At 45.8% G+C, this 16,590-nt stretch overlaps 1 protein-coding gene across 2 annotated transcripts in view; it reads right to left on the reverse strand.

The window, feature by feature from the left end:
• Window positions 1–16,590, reverse strand: part of Spred2 (sprouty related EVH1 domain containing 2) — a 94,575-nt gene that overhangs the window by 18,955 nt on the left and 59,030 nt on the right. For both annotated transcript variants that reach the window (XM_055624146.1, XM_055624147.1), the window contains exon 2: window positions 3,868–4,045. In XM_055624146.1, the coding sequence (XP_055480121.1) occupies window positions 3,868–4,045 (178 nt within the window). The remainder of the gene's footprint in view (window positions 1–3,867; window positions 4,046–16,590) is intronic.

Consider the following 16,590-nt stretch of genomic DNA (forward strand, 5'->3'; position numbering starts at 1 on the left):
AATTTGTTTTTATTATTATTTGACTTCATATGTATGGGTGTTTTGTCGGCATGTATGTCTGTGGGCTACACGTCAGATCCTCTGGGACTGGAGCTCTGCGCTAATGATGTGGGTGTTAGGAATTGAACGCTGTCCTCTAGGCTGAACTGTGTCCTTGAGTTTCAAATATGCATTGCAGCATGTGTGCATGCCTCACAGATTGTGTGTGTGTGTGTGTGTGTGTGTGTGTGTGTGTGTGTGCAATGCCGTTAAAGACTCAGACAGACAGAAATGTCCTAGGAGCATGAAGGAGGCATGGTAGCGCATGACGGCAGTGTAGCAGTGATGATGTGTGAGGACTGCAAGTTTAAGGCCAGCGAAGTTCAAGGCTACATAAGGAGACCTTGTCTGGAAGAAGAAAGGACTGGGGGTATAATTCAATACCTGTGCCTTTCTACCCACAAAGAATATAAAACTAAAAGAAAGGTCTTTTTTTATATACTGTGGGATAACGTGTCACCATCTGGAAGACCAGCCTAACCCCAGAAAGCCCCGTGTTCTCTTCTCCTGGCACCCAACTCGTGATGCTACAGGCTCAGGAATGAGTAAGACACTCACTAAAGGTGAATGATTAAATAGCAGGTTTTCATAGAAGGGAGCATTAAAAAAAGAAGTGTAGGCTGGAAACGTAGCTTAGCTTGAAGGATGCCTTCCAATCATACAAGTCCCAGGGGCCCAGCATCAAATATACTGGGCACAGTGGCACAGGCTTGTAATCTTGGGAGGTAGAGGCATGAGGATCAGAAGTTCAAGGCCACCCTCACCTAAGCACTCAGGTCAGCCTAGACTATCTGAGTCCCTGTCTTTAAAAGCCCACCAAAAGGAGGTGCTGCTGGTAGAGTTGATTCCTTCAAGACAAGAAGAGTATCTACAATTACAAGAAAAGAGGCCAGGTATGGTAATCCCAACAGTTTCTTCTTAATCCCAGTATTTGGGAGGTAGAAGGAGGAGGATCAAACACGAGTCTGTGGTCAACCTGGATCTTACAGTGAGTTTCAGGCTAGCCAGGTCTGCAGTTTTCGTTTACACAGAATTTCTCGGAATAACTTGATTTTCCGTATTGCCATCAATTCTCTGACTAACTGCTTCTGAGTGGGTATCTTAGAAGCACCATCAGTTAAAAGGCTAAAATACATAACTAAAACAAACACACAGCGTGGTGCCTTCCGGAATTGGGTTACCCTGAAACAACTCCTCACACACTCCTATGAAAAAGAGTGCTTCACACCCAGCTGAGACACCAGGAACTAAGCTTCCACCCAAAGGCTAGCTAGACGGTTGTGAGCCACTATGTGGTCGCTGGGAACTGAACTCAGGACCTCTAGAAGAGCAGCCATTGCTCTCAAGCTCTAAGCCATGTCTCCAGCCCTCCCCAACAACCTGCCCCTTTCAGAGCTCCTACAGTGGCTCACTGCCTTACAGAAGCTGGGAAATGAAAGAGATGTATCTGCAAATGGTGTGGGAGTAGGGACAGGAATCAGAATGTCTTGGAGTGAAACACGAGAAGTCAGGGGTAGAAAGATGAAGCACAAGCTGGTGTGTGGCTGTGTGATTTAAGACAGCAAGATGCAGCCAAACAGTTTGTGGCTTCCAGAGGGGAAATGATTAAATCACTGAAAGAAATAAAAGAAACAGAGGAATGTTCAAAGAAACAGGTGAAGGAACTGAAGGAAAAACAGAAAAATACAGTCAGACAGATGAATGAAATCAACAAAACGGCTCAAGATCTGAAGATAGAATTAGAAAAATTAAAGAAAACACAAATGGAGGAAATCATGGAGAGGGAGAACCTAGGTTAAAAAAAAAAAAACAGGAACTACAGAGGTAAGCATAACCAACAGACTACAAGAGATGGAAGAAAGAATCTCAGGTGTAGAAGATACAATGGAAGAAATCGATGTATCCGTCAAAGAAAATAATGAATCTAAAAAATTCCTGACACAAACCATCCAAGAAATCCAAGACAACACATAAAGACAAAACCTAAGAATAACAGGAATAGAAGAAAAAAGAAGATTCCCTGCTCCAAGGCCCAGAAAATATTTTCAACAAAATCATAGACGAAAATTTCCCCAACTTAAAGGAGAGGCCTAGAAGAACACAAGAGGCCTCCAGAACACCTAATAAATTAGACCAGAAAAGAAAATCCTCCCATCACATAATTATTAAAACAGTAAGTATACAGAACAAAGAAAAAATACTAAAAGCTGCAAGGGAAAAAGGCCAAGTAACATATAATGGCAAACCCATCAGAATCACACCTGACTTCTCAACAAAAACTATGAAATCCAGAAGAGCCTGGACGGATATCATGCAGACCCTAAGAGGACAGAGATGTCAGCCCAGACTACTGTACCCAGCAAAACTCTCAGTCCTCGTAGGCGGAGAAAACAAGATATTCAACGACAAAAACAAATTTCAACAATACCTACACACAAATCCAGTGTTACAGAAGACACTGGAAGGAAAAATACAACCCAAGAAAACTAACTGCTTTCAAGAAAACACAGGCAATAAATAACCTCACTACAGCAAAACGTTTCGTATTTTTAAGAATAATTTGGAGCTTGATTTTTTAAGAAATAATTTGGAGCCTTTAATGTATTTGTGTGTTTGGTTACCGTCCTCGTGATATTTACCAACTATTCTGTCTGGTAATTTTCTTCGCCCAGAAGAAGCGGTTGGAAGAAAAGGAGCATATAACACATAAACTTGACCACAGTCTCAAACATAAAACTGGCATTTTCTCTGGGAGATCCTATACAATCCATCACATTTTCAGTTACTGCAGATTTCTGAATACCTACTTTCAAGTACAGTGGAAAGTAAACTATGTTTAGTAAATTTTAGGAGACTCAGGGCTGGGGACACACAGCACTCTACAAAGAGTGTACTTGCCTAGTGATGAGCCAGAGAGTAGGGAGGAAGAAGAGACAGACTAATGGGGACTCTAGTTCAAGGTTAAAGCACACACTTAACATGCACGAGTGCCTAGGTTTGAGCTCTGGTGCCCCTAAAAGAAGAATAAACTGGACTTGGACATCCCACCGTCCTCCCTGTCAGAAACTGTTATGGAACCAGCCACCCAAGTTTCTCCAAGAGAGTATGTTATCTTGCCCTTGGTGTAAGTCTCATGCTTCCATGTGTCTGTCTATAACTACACACGATGACTTGCAGAAGTATCATGTACTTTACTAATTACTTATGAAACAAAAGCCATATGTGTTTTTGTGAGTGTATGTGTACCTCTGTGAGTGGAAGCCAGAGGAGGGCATTGGGTGCTCAGCTTTACCACCCTCCATCTTATTCCTCCTAGATGGGGCACCGAGAATGACCTAGAGCTAAGGCAATGATGCTCCTGTCTCCCACAGGGCTGGGCTTAAAAGGCCTACATGGTCACCATGTTTCATGTGGGTGCTGGAGTCTGCACTCGGGTCTTCATGCTTTCACAGCAAACACCCTTACACCCTGGGCCATGCCCCAGCCCCTAGCTCTGCTGTCTGACCGATTTAGAAGGAACCAATGTTAGGTGATGCTCTCTCACACGTTATCTTCTACCACCCAAATCTCTCACAGAAAACCGTGAGTCCACAGGTTGTCATTACACGGCTTGTAACAATAAAGAACACACTTTCCCTTTAAATACCTGTTACAAGGACATACTGCTCAAACACCCTTGTCCACATACCCTCTACACGGTGCGCGGCCAAGAGGCTGCACTGGAAAGGGAAGGTTATATTAAGAACATCAAAGGGGACAAGGGCTGTAACTCATGCATGAAGAGCAGCCATTGTGATTTTAACTCCCACAATGTATGTCTATCATTACCAGTTTGTCTTTCTGTCGTTCACCATGGATGAGAAAGCCGCTTCGTCCACTGCCTTCAGGGTGCATGACCTTACACACCCCAACACGACTGATCCCGCCTCCTTCCTGTGGGAACCATCCCCCGCTGGAGTCATCTCTGGTCATAACCACGGCCTTGACACGCACAATATAGCTGTCACTAAAAGGACAACAAGAAGGGGCATGACAACGGTCTGGTAGCTGCAGAACACGCTTCCCAGGGCAAGACAGCCGCTACCCAACCCTTCCCTTGATTTGTCCACAGAAATGTGCCTGACGATGGCCCAGAACAAGAGACCACCTTGACATTCAAGAAAAAAAAAAACAAAAAACAAAAAAAAACCAACGTGTAATACAATATGAAAGTCCACCTTAAGAGAGATAGCCACTAATTAACACATTTTGACTTGTGAGTCTTTAAAGGTGCACACAGGCATAAATGACATTCTCCAGCTTCTGGAAGTTAAGTATTAACCAAACGAATGAACCCATTTCTAGGATTTGACATCTGAGTTGCAAAGTCAAGCCTGTTAACTTAAAAGGACATTACAATGACTTAAATCCTTTAAACTTAGTTTACAACAAATGGCCAAGCTTTGACATTTTGTGAAGCGAAGAATCCGATTTGGCAAACAATACAGCAATAATCCACTTCTAAGTCACAAAGTCACTCAACACTTGCACAAGTGGGAAAGGCTTCAACTCAACTCTACACCCCTGCAGTCTTTGCTTACGGCCTTCCTTTTCCACTTTAAATGTATGATTTTGCCCTAAGCTCTACTGTACCACTGCCAAGAATCCCTTTTCCTCCAAAAACCAACTTCAGCTTCTTTTCATTCTTTGTTGATTTGAGGGGAAATTAAATTTTCACTTGATGTTTTCTTTCTTGGCATATAATTCATCTTCCCCCTCTTAAAACATATATTCCCACCTTCTATAGGACAGGCACTGTGACGGACTTAAGAAAAACGATGACACAGAACAAGGAGCCCCTTGTGCTAGAGTTCCAAGCAGGCCTGCGCCCCGCCTCAGTGCCCAGGCAGAGGCTCCACAATCTCTGAGAGTCCCCTGTGCTCAGCACATCTGTTTGTCACACCCCTCCTAAAGAAGGCAGCATCTGTCACTCAGACTTTCTGTCAACTGCACAGCCTTCCCACTCCCAGGCAGTGCCTTGCCCCTCTCTGAATGAAGTCCCTTTTGCTTTCTTCACCTACACCTGGTGGAAGGTACCCTTGTGGCCACTCTTACAGGCAAGCACATCTTTGCCTTGTTCTGAGATGCCGGCGTCGGCCATTGAAGCTGAGGTAGGACCTGGGGCTCTCCACACCTTGGTTAAAACATACTTTTACTTTCTGCTGTTTTGGTTGTGCCTCCTTCATCTGAGGGGATTAAACATCCATGAAAAGGGAAGAGCTACATTAAGCGTGGTAGTACCACAAACTACATAAGGATACACTTATTAAAGATTAGAACAAAACAGAAAAACCTCAGCACCTCTTCTCCCAGGCTCCAAGGGCTGTGCACTGTGGCCTTTGACTAAGGCCTCTATCCTTCCATCTTGATTACTTCTAACAAGTGCCTTCCCCAGGCACAGACTTCCTTTACAGGAGGAATCATAGGGGCTTAAAACCAGACATGGGCATGTATGACGTCTGGGTATCCAGCTGTATGGCTAGGAGTCAGCCACTTCCTATCTATGACCCTCACGCAGTGCCTGGAGCAGAGCTCTATTACCAAACAGTGTAGAGGAAATCTCCTTGCCCTTTCTCCTCCCTGCTTTTTAAAACTAATTAAACATCTAGAGGTGTGGGGTTTATTTAGGGGTGTGCAAAAGGAAGCACTAAGACAGGTACATTTACACACACACAGCTACTAGTAGCTGAAATGCCTTAGAAACATTTCAAGTCATGCTACTACTGTCAAAAACAAAACAACAACAACAAACAAACAACAATTCCCAAAACTGGTAATAATTGCAACATGCACAGAAAAGGACCTGTAAACTCTGGATGAGGCCCCAAAATCAACTCCATGAAGTCCAACGATGCTAAGTGATGATCACTTGAGCCAAACTGGGTAGACTGGAGACCATTCCATTTAAATGTGGTTTCTTTTAAGGAAAAGCCCGTATGGTTGGTCCCAACATGCTAATTTGTCCCACAACCACTCAAAACCAAAAGGAGGCAGGTAAGGTCCTATGGCAGGATCGGAATGCACAGAAAGCAATTTCAAAACTGCTGTGACGTTTCCATTCAGACTCGAGGGAGGCCGAGTCACAGAAGTAAACAAAGGAGCCACAGGAAGTGGCGATGAGCCACTCCTTGTTGCTCTGTCCTTCCTGGCCAGCTGGTCAGCACTTGCCCACCTCCTTAGGTGCTGAGGGCTTCCTCTGCGAAAGGGAGACAGAGTCTACCCTGCAGTAAGACCAGGGTCGCAGCCACGCTGCGGCTTACTGTTTTTGCTGGAAGGCTGGCTCTCATGGCAAACTGCAGAGCGTGGGCCTTGCCAGCTGCCAGGCACCTGAAGGGAGACAGCATCTGAGTCCAGCCTCAGCAACAGACAGGGTCAAAAAACCCAGGATGGAGAGCACTGCATCTGCCGTTTGTGACCCTCTGCTCCCCCCTTTTCCTTAAGCAATGGAGCCAATGTCATACCCCCATAAATCCTTCCCAATAAACCCCAGGGCAGGCTAGCCCTTATTGGATCACACTGCTTCTTTATCTCTCCACCAGGCTAAACAATAGCTTCACTCCCTTCCAGGCCCTTCACCACTTCAGCAGACCCAGGGAAGGATCAGCCAGGCCCTCCTCTCCAACTCTCAGAAGCTTCCTGAGCCCAAACACCAGCTTCTCTTGGAGCCAGGCAGACTCACTTTATTTTAATCACATCCCCATGTCCCAGTCCTCTTTGTGCCTACAGGTTTATAAAGGCATTTAGACTTCACCAAATTGCCCATAGATGTGTGTGTTTATGATATATGCCTAGTGGGTTCTGTAAAATTAATCAGCAAGATACTGTGGCAAAGTCAGATAGGTTGAGAAGCCAGAGGTCCTGGTCATAGTCCACTGATGTTGCTTTTTCAGGTGTTCATCTTAAGTGTCAATTACTTGAGAATTCATAAAAGATGACTGCCCTGGTTTAAAAATAAATCACAGATTCCAAGCTAGAAAAGTTCTCCATGGCAGTTACAGGGTACCCTGGCCTGCACAAGCCATCTAAAGGAGAACATTTATTTGCTCTGCCCGTCTATAGAAAATAGGGCTTCTAGATTAATTATTTAAATGGATACTACCTGCCTAGAAAGCTAGCTCATTATGGAAAGCAGCGTTAAGAAAAGCTTCCTGGTGGATAGAAGACTTAGTTGCAAAGATGCCATTATTGGCCAGGGACAAGTCCAGGAGAGCATTTGCTATCTTCTCAGAGCAGTCCAGTCCCTTTCTGAACGTTAACCAGTTAACGTTTGCCAGTGTCAGGGAAGCTGAAAAGTGGGCTAAAATTACTTCAGGAAAGCAGTTTTTTCTGATCAGTGCAGCTGACCACAAAATAGAACTCCAGAGTCATCTATGAAATTACCCTTCCCTAGTATCTGGGAGTAAAAAAAAAAAAATCTGTGCACTCAAACAGGCCCAGTCTTTTAGCTGGAACTCAGTGTCAAGGCACAGAGCCATTCTGAGAAAAAGTAGGCTCCTTGCCCACTCCTGGTCACCATGCTGTGGAGAGTTTCTGATTCATCGCCCCAGGGGTTCCAGCACAGCGCTGACAACTTTTGTCTTCAGTGCATGTTCAGGCACTGTTTGTTTAAGTGTACAAGTTATGTTTTTAGACATGGTACCCCAAATATAAAATGGTATCTAAAAATCTGTGTGTACCAAGAGCTCCAACTTTCACCCAGGAAATTAGGCCAAAAGTTCTCGCTTACATTGTAGAAACCCCAGACCCTCTGGCCAAGAATCTATAAATCCAAACCACAGAAAACATTTAATAAAGCTCCACTTTAGCCCTGAACCAGTGGAGCAGTGTCTGGGGTTTCCAATTTACACTTGGAAGGCGAGGTCAGAGCATGTTCATCTTGGCCTTCATGTGTGCTCATGCGCACCCCCCCCCACACACACTTATTGCAACAGGCAGGCATCGTGAGCTTCCTTGGAGCATGTGAGCAGCTCATTCTCACAGCACATTCTCATGCACTCACTGAGCTCCTGTCCCCTCCAGTATCAAAGAGACAGACGGCACAGATGAGTGCAAACTGAATCAGGCAATCAAACCGAATTATGAATCATTCTTCAGAATGAATCCTAGCAAGTCAAAGTTCGCTAGAGCATTCAGCTGTTGGGGCTTTTATTTTCCAGTTGAAAATTTAATACACAACCATTTTTTTTTTTAAATAGCTGAAACTCCGGTCTTTACAGACCAGCAATTCTGATGAGAAACTCACACCCACCTAAACCTCCCTCAGCGCTGCTGAGCATGCGCACACATCTATGCACTGCCTTCTATCACCATTTGCTGTCAGCAGTTTCCAATCTGACCTTGCACCTTCAGGGCACAGAGAAGCCACAGCCTCAGGGGCACTGAGCGTGCTAGCACATTCTCTTGTGTGGGGCCCGCTACCCTGGCCCTACAGACTTCCCGAGCTGCCCCACGGTTGAGTGGGGTATCAGTCAATGTAACTACTTAGCAGTCTGCTCTTTCCTTTTTCCTTGCTGCTACGTGCTGCAGCCAGCCCATGGTGGCCAAGAGAAGGCAGGGAAGCCAGAGGAAAAAAGTGAGTGGCTAGAAACGAAGCGAGGGATTTTTACTGAGCCTGAAGAGGCCTTGGGGAAAACCAGACCACCAGAGATCCCTGCAAATCTTAACCCAGCCAGGCTCCCAGTGAACGAGAAGACCTATGACACAGACAGCCTGAGTCCCCGTGGCTCCCAAGAGCCTTTGATCAGACTGCCAGTTCCAGGGATGAATTCACAGGCGCTGAACATGGAAAGTCTGTAGCAGTGTGAACTCAGAACTGGGTACTCCCTGATGAAACGCTAGTCTCGGTTATTTTGCAACAGTTTACAGGGTTGTACCGGGTAGCTTAACTCCACCGCATTTAACATGAAATTGTTAATTCCACACGTAATCCTGTATCTCCTGTATCCTGTTCTGCCTTGCCGTCTCAAACCACAGCATACTCAGGCCAGTAGAAAACAATGGTGAAAAACCTGGCCTGGAGGGGAAGGGTTATCAAAAGTACATTTTCACTGGGCAATCGCAGGGCAGGCCTTTAATCCCAGCACTTAGGAGGTAGAGATAGGTGGATCTCTGTGAGTTTGAGGCCAGCCTGATCTACAAACTGAGTTGTAGGACAGCCAGGGCTACACAGAGAAATCTTGTCTTCAGGGGGGAAAAAGCAGATTCAGCACCTGCAAATTCAGGCAATATTAGAAGTGTCCTCAAAGGCAGGTGATGGAAAATGCTCTTGGGTCACTCTCTGTGCCAGTCACTGTGGCCTTCCCAAGCCCACCCTGGAGGTAAGGGACCAGGGAGCAAAAGCCCTGTTCAAGGGTTTTTTCATGGTCTCCTTTTGTTTCTACTGCTTAATTTTGGAGGGCCTGGTGCTTTCTTGAATATACACAGTCAGCAGGGAAGGAAGGCCCTTCTCTTGAGAATCTGAAGATACTCTTTGCTTTAATCTTTACAGTCCAAAGTTCTTCTCTCCACCCTGGGGGCCCAGGGAGCAGAGACCCTTGCCACAGGCCTCTTCAACTCTAAGTGGCCCTGGCTGGTCAAGGGTGACCCCTGCCCTGTAATGGCCACCCATCTCAGCTGCAGGCTGCCAACTGCACCTGTAATTATCACTGAGTTTAAAAACACCAGCTTCAGGAAGTTACGCTTGTGATGCCCTCTGGTAACGAGAACAGATCCACCAGCATCAAAGGTACACGCAAACCACAATTATTTAAATTTAATCTTATTTTTATTAATTACACTTTATTCACTTTGTATCCCCCCCCATAAGCCCCTCCCTCCTCCCCTCCCAGTCCCACCTTCCCTTACCCTTCTTCACACATGCCCCTCCCCAAGTCCACTGATAGGGGAGGTCCTCCTCTCCTTCCTTCTCATCTTAGTCTATCAGATCACATCAGGAATGGCTGCATCGTCATCTTCTGTGGCCTGGTAAGGCTGCTCCCCCCTCAGGAGTTGGTGATCAAAGAACAGGCCAATCAGATTATGTCAGAGGCAGTCCCTCTTCCCATCACTATGTAACCCACTTGGACACTAAACTGCCATGGGCTACATCTGTGCAGGGGTTCTAGGTTATCTCCATGTCTGGTACTTGGTTGGAGTATGAGTCTCTGGGAAGACTCCTGTGTTCAAATTTTCTGGTTCTGTTGCTCTCCTTGTGGGGTTCCTGTCCTCTCCAGTTCTTACTATTTCCCACTTCTTACATAAGATTCCATGCACTGTGCCCAACAGTTGGCCATAACTCTCAGCGTCTGTTTTGATAGACTGCAGGGCAGAGGCTTTCAGAGGCCCTCTTTGGCAGGTTCCTAGGTTGTTTCCTGTTTTTTTCTTCTTCCATCCTCTTTGCCTTTCAGAATGGGAATTGAGCGTTTTAGTCAGGGTCCTCTCTCTTGATTATTTTATTTAGATGTACAGATTTTAGTAGGTTTATCCTTTGTTATATGTCTATATGAGTGAGTATACACCGTGTGTGTCTTTCTGCTTCTGGGACAGCTCATTCAGGATGATCCTTTCCAGGTCCCACCATTTACCTGCAAATTTCATGATTTCCTTATTTTTCATTGCAGAGTAATACTCCATTGTGTTGGGATTTAAAAATTCTTTTAAAAAGAGAGAGAGAGAAAAAAAAAGGATAAAAACCAAGCACACAGTAATTCTCCACCCCACCCTCACTGTGATGACCTGGTTGCTGGGCACAGTGACTCCCAGGACCACAGAAACGACTTTCACCTGTGCTATCTGCCATGACCTTACCCTATATACAACCTTTTAAAAATGCTAACACAGGTGTTTTCAGGAAATCACAGAGACATTTTGTATTCCAAACTTGTTAAAAAATCACTAAAACATAAGGTAGTTTTGGAAATAAGCTTTCTTTAACTTAGCCTTTTTTCTTTTAAAGAATATGTCTAATTCTTATAGACTGAGTATATGCTCTACCTCGGGTTGTGTCTCCCGGTGACTACTTTCATGGCTGTGTTTCAGGGTGACTACTTTGATAGAAGTGGGGACAGGAGAGCCTGGGGAGGGTACATGGTCAAAGCTAAACTGAGGTTTAGAGCTCTGCTTCTACTGTCTGTGTGCTCTGCCCAGCCTGGGGTCAGCATTCGGCAGCGTTCATAATTAACCAAGATCTAAGGGATTTCGATCTTAAGGCAAACAAACTGATTGGCCATGAAAAAACTTTCTCTTGTGTTTTCACCTGAAAGCAGTCATGCTCTCGGGCTTTCCCTTCACGCTTACACAAATGGTATTTGTGGTCCTGTTTAAATCTCCAGGCCAGTTAAGAGAGACACTGAGTCACTGAATGGATTCAAGTACACCAGCAGTAAAACAAAACCAGGCTTTTAAAAACACGAACGGCTAGCAAAAGGGAGTTGCTTAAAGTTAGTAATACCCTCCACCCGGGCTGCAACCCATGGCCCCTGGACTTGGTGCCTCCTTCTCTGTTTTTGTTTTCGTCCTCATTATTGGTGAAAGCAAAGGAAGGAGAGTGTCAGCAAGAAACTGGCCGCCGGGTGGCCAGCGAGTGTGAAATCTATACACTGTCTATGCATCGTCAATAATGCTCCGAAAAGTCAACTACTTCCGTCTGGAACGCAGATGTATTTCTTTTTCCTGCTACCCTGCCCTTCTCCCAAGGTCAAAAGGTCAGGACCTTACCAAATCCAAAAATCTACAACATCCTTTACAGGCCTGTCCCTCTTGAGATCTGTTCCAAACAAAAAGTGACAATTCAGCCCACAGGAAGGAAGGGGAGCCAGGGCCCACAGGGTTTTTACGAGTCTCACTTTATATGCGAGACAGATCTACCCATGAGGTGTCCTTTCAGGTGGCCAGGGTTAGTGACTCATTTAGTTCCTGTTCACTCAGGCTTCTGTCACCTCCTTTACTAGGGAGGAAAAGATAAGCAACAAATGAAACTTGTTGGAGGTATCTGCGCTCCAGTCGGGGGCGGGATCTCCACTCCCCGGCAGACACTTAGGAGGCAGCCTGGCAGTGGTCAGGTCTGCAGTCAGATGCTGAAGAGACACTAAGCAAGTAAGTACAGGCTCCTTTTAAGCTAGAAGGAGCAGGAGCAACTGAGTAGGACCCTCATTCAGGCAGATGAGGGGCCGTTCCACGTTACTGACCGGGAACAGAGGAAGACCGCTTACCCACGGCTGCCCACACTGTTTACACCCAAGGGCTCTGTGCTGTGGGGAAAGTCCCTGCATTGGTGCTGTTGGGATTTTAAGATTTACTGGCTTAGGTAACAACTGTGAAGGAATTTTAAGTGAAGAGGAATTACCAACAGCACAACTCCAGGACAGAGTGACAGCTGGAGGGTGGGGCGGGTCCATCTTGGCTGTTTCTCCCTAACAGAGGTCATTCCATTTGGGATTTATTAGTATAACTAGACCTAGCCTGTAACAACCCCCTCCTCACAACTGGGTGTGACACTTCATTTCTGCTACTGAGCCACAGCCTCCACAGATGCAGGACAGAGGGCAAGAGCCAAAGGGCTCTTGAGGTCTCTTTTCAACTTCTGGATTTTTTAAAAAATTGGCTTTACAGTGGCAACACTACAGTAGCGTGTGTTAGCGAGCACACGCTACTGAAATATCCTGCAGAAGCAGAAAACTTCTAGCAGTAAAACTCAACAGAATACCTTTAATAGAAAACGACCAGAAGCCACCAAGACACATGACCACAATGACGACACAGCCCTTTCACTCAGCACCAGAGTTACTCCACAATCATACAATTCCCAGAGCGAGGAAATCTGACTTTAGTCTTTTGACAAAGGAAGAAAATGGACCTGGAAATGTACCTCACTGGCAGGGTGCTCTCCAGAATGTACAAGGCCTAAGTTTAATCCACAGTACAGGCGCACAGGCGAGCATGTGCGCGCGCACACACACATACACAAAGAACATGAAAACTCTTCAAAATAAATGTAATAAGCTATGTGTGCTGATGAACGCCTGTAATGGGAGTTGAAGACTGGAGAGGTTTTTTTTTTCTTTTTTTTTAATTTATTTTTATTTTATGTGCATTGGTGTTTTCCCTGTATGTATGTCTGAGTGGGGGTGTCAGATGTTGGAGTTACAGTGAGACGTGAGGCACCATGTGGGTGGGCGCTGGGAATTGAACTCGGGTCCTCTGGGAGAGCCCTTTTTTCCCCTCAAGGCGAGTCCTCGCTGTATATTGTGTTGGCGTGTGTATAAAGATCAGGATAACCTTGAACTCAGAGATCCACCTGCCTCCAACTCCCAGGTGCTGGCACTTGCCACTGCACCTGGCACACACAAGAGGTTCCCTGAAGTCAACATAAGGAAGCCATCCTTGCGGGCAACATTTTAGCATCAAAAAAACTCTAAAAAGGTCTGTACCATGATGCCAGTCAACTCCAACTCTCTGCAGAACCAATGGTGAGTTCCAGACAGCAAGACTGAGCTCACATGTCAACCTCCTTCTCACCCTTTTTTTTAAAGATTAAAATTGTTATTTAAACTTATTTATAACCTGGGTGTGGTGGCTCACGCCTTCGATCCCAGCACTTGGGAGGCAGAGGAAGGTAGATCTCTGTAAGTTTTAGGCCAGCCTGGTATGTGTGTGTAAGAAGGTATGGAGGCCAGAATAGCCTGAGTCAGCTCTTCCTTTCTACCATGAGGGCTCCAGGAATGAAACTCAGGTCATCAGGCCTGGCAGCCAGCTCCTTTATCTAGGGCCACCCATCTCTCTCTGGCCTTCACCTGGTTCTCTAGGACAGTCAGTTCTTCAGGGGCCACAAATAAGCCACCACGCCTCCAAGCAATTTCCCCCAGTAAGTAAGCCTACGAGGAGGTTCTGGAAACTCAATTCTACCTCAAAAGGCTATTTCCAACACATTTTCACTTCGGTATTCACAATGAGCCAAGAGGTGGCGATAATTTAAACGCCTGTTTATTCCATCCAGGGATGACTGGTTAAACAATGCAGCAACACACACAGAAGATTATTATTCAGCCTTAATAAAAAAGAAATCAACATGGAATGGACTTTGAGAAAGTAAAATACCCACTCAAAAAGAAAAAGAAAAAAAAAGGAAAACAGGTGTATGTCGGTGCTGGTGCACCCTTCAGCACTGGGGAGGGAGGCAGAGGCAGGCGGATCTCCAAGTTCAAGGCCAGCCAACCTAGTCTACAGAAGGTGTTCTAGAACAGCCAGGGCCACACAGAGAAACCCTGTATCAAGCCACTACGGTATTCATTCTATTTATATTGTTATCTAGAGGCCATGGGAACAGCAGAATGGTGGTTGCCCCGGGCTGAGGAAGATCAGAGAAGCCAATCACGGTGCATGGAGTTTCGGTTTGGCAAGGCGAAAATGCTCTAGAGATGTAAAACGCATGCGATCTCTGTTACCGTGCCTGCTGAAGCCTGCTGAAGCGGTAAAGTACGGGGTGCGTGTGTGTGTGTGTGCGTGTGTGTGTGTGCGTGTGTGTGTGTGTGTGTGTATGTGTGTGTGTGTGTGAGAGAAAAGATTTGTTTGTGTGTATGGGGGAGGGTGCTCACATCACAATTTGGATGTGGAGGTCAAAGGGCAAACCCCACAGGCTGGTTCTCTTTCCACTACGTAGGTCCTCAGGCTTGGTGGCAAAGTGCCTTCCTTTACTTGCTGAGCTGTCTCACTGTCCATGCATCCTGGATTTTGTCACAAAAAAAGAGGTTCGAAAGTCTGGGCTGCACTGGCGCATGTTCCCAAAGTCTTTAAGGCGCGAACATCACCACTGACACAGGAAACAATTTGCTCGTTCGCAGGACCCTCACCAAGCCGGCCATGCCAAGGCTGCCTTTTCGTGCACAACTTGAAGTTGAAACCTAAGTATTAGGTTTCCTGACAGAAGAAAAACAGCTTTTCTTCTCAAATTATCTCAAAGATCAAATGCCTTAAACAGAACAGTGTGCCCCTCTAAGCTCAGAGACAAGAGCATTCTTAAAAAACGACTCATTTTTATTCTGTGTGAATGCCGACATGTACACCACACATGTGCCTACTGTCTAGGTAAGGCGTCGGATCCCCAGAAATGGAGTTACAGAAGGTTGTGAGTCACCACGTGGGTGCTGGGAATCTAACTGGGTCCTCCACAAAAAAAGCCCATGCTCTAAACCACTGAGCACGTCCTCAGCTTTGACAAGAGTGTTCTTCATGAACTCTTAAAGAGTCTACCATGCAATCCACAGATCCCACCCCCCAACCAGGATATTTTTATTAGATCTTTTTTATTCCATCGGATCTCAGTTTTAAAGAATACTAAAACAATTACAAGAGTTTTCTAACACTTCCATTTCCTCTCCATGGGAATTAGCCATGCTTTTAATATTACTCAAGGCAGGGGGAAGGAAGGAAAAAAAAAGGGGGGGGGGCAGCTTGATTTTTTTTCTTTGGAACAAGTTCCTGCCAGATTTTGCACACTGCAGCTCTTTGGCGATGTGATAAGAACACACGCCCACCCACAGACACTAACTTTGCTGTCACCCTCCCCAAGCAGCCTCTGTGACACATGCTGTCTGTGCTCATCTAAAGGAATGCAAGAGCCCCAGTCAAGCAGCAGGGCCCAGGGGTCCTGGAGCATGGCAGGCAACCTGGGGAGCAATGTTTAAAAGAAGAGAGGCAGGGAGGGAGAGAGGCAGGGAGAAAAAGAAGGGAGAGAGGGAGCAAGAGATGAGAGAGAGAGAGAGACAGAGAGAGACAGAAAGACACAGAGAATGTGAGTTTCCATTCTTCACAATTTCGTGATTTAACCTGAGCTGAATCTGAAGATAGCATCTCACTGAATTTCCTCGCACAATGACCTCTGAAGACAGCACAGCTGAGTCCCAGCACCATTCACAGAAGGTGTAGCAAGGAAGGTTCCACTTAACAATCCAAGCCAAAAGCTCTTTCTAGGGGAGCTGAAGTGCCAGCCTCATTCTGAAGTATTGGCTTTCTCTATGGTTCTCCTCAGCTTCGAGGAGTTGGTACTGGAAACTCAACTGGAAATGTGCATGGTTTCCCAAACCACCCCACATTCACCCTAAGACAATCCAGGTGTTAACCCAACTAACTGCCAGCAAACGTATACCTGGAAGAATGCCGAGGAAAAAATAACAGGCCACTGTGGCTAGGTAAGAGTGGGCATGCGCCCCATTTAGACTTTCTTCAGAGTGGGGTTTGTCTTCAGAAATCCACACTTTGCTTTTCTGAGCTACACAGACACCTACAGTGTCCAAATACTGACACAGCTCTGCCCACAAGTGTGTGCACAGGACACATGCTCCAGATATAGGACAAGGGTGACAGCACAACATAGGCATCACACAGGTAAAAAGCCTCGAGGGAGCCAGGCATATTCTCGGCATACACGAAGACATGTGAACAGCAGGGCAGACTGCACACTCTAGAAACAGGAATCTCTAAGGCACATGAGTATTTTTAAATGTTGGCAGCTGGTCTATAGTGATTTTAAATTAGCTT

Source organism: Psammomys obesus, unplaced genomic scaffold (assembly GCF_907164565.1).
Source record: "Psammomys obesus unplaced genomic scaffold, mPsaObe1.curated_primary_1811, whole genome shotgun sequence".
NCBI classification, from domain to species: domain Eukaryota; kingdom Metazoa; phylum Chordata; class Mammalia; order Rodentia; family Muridae; genus Psammomys; species Psammomys obesus.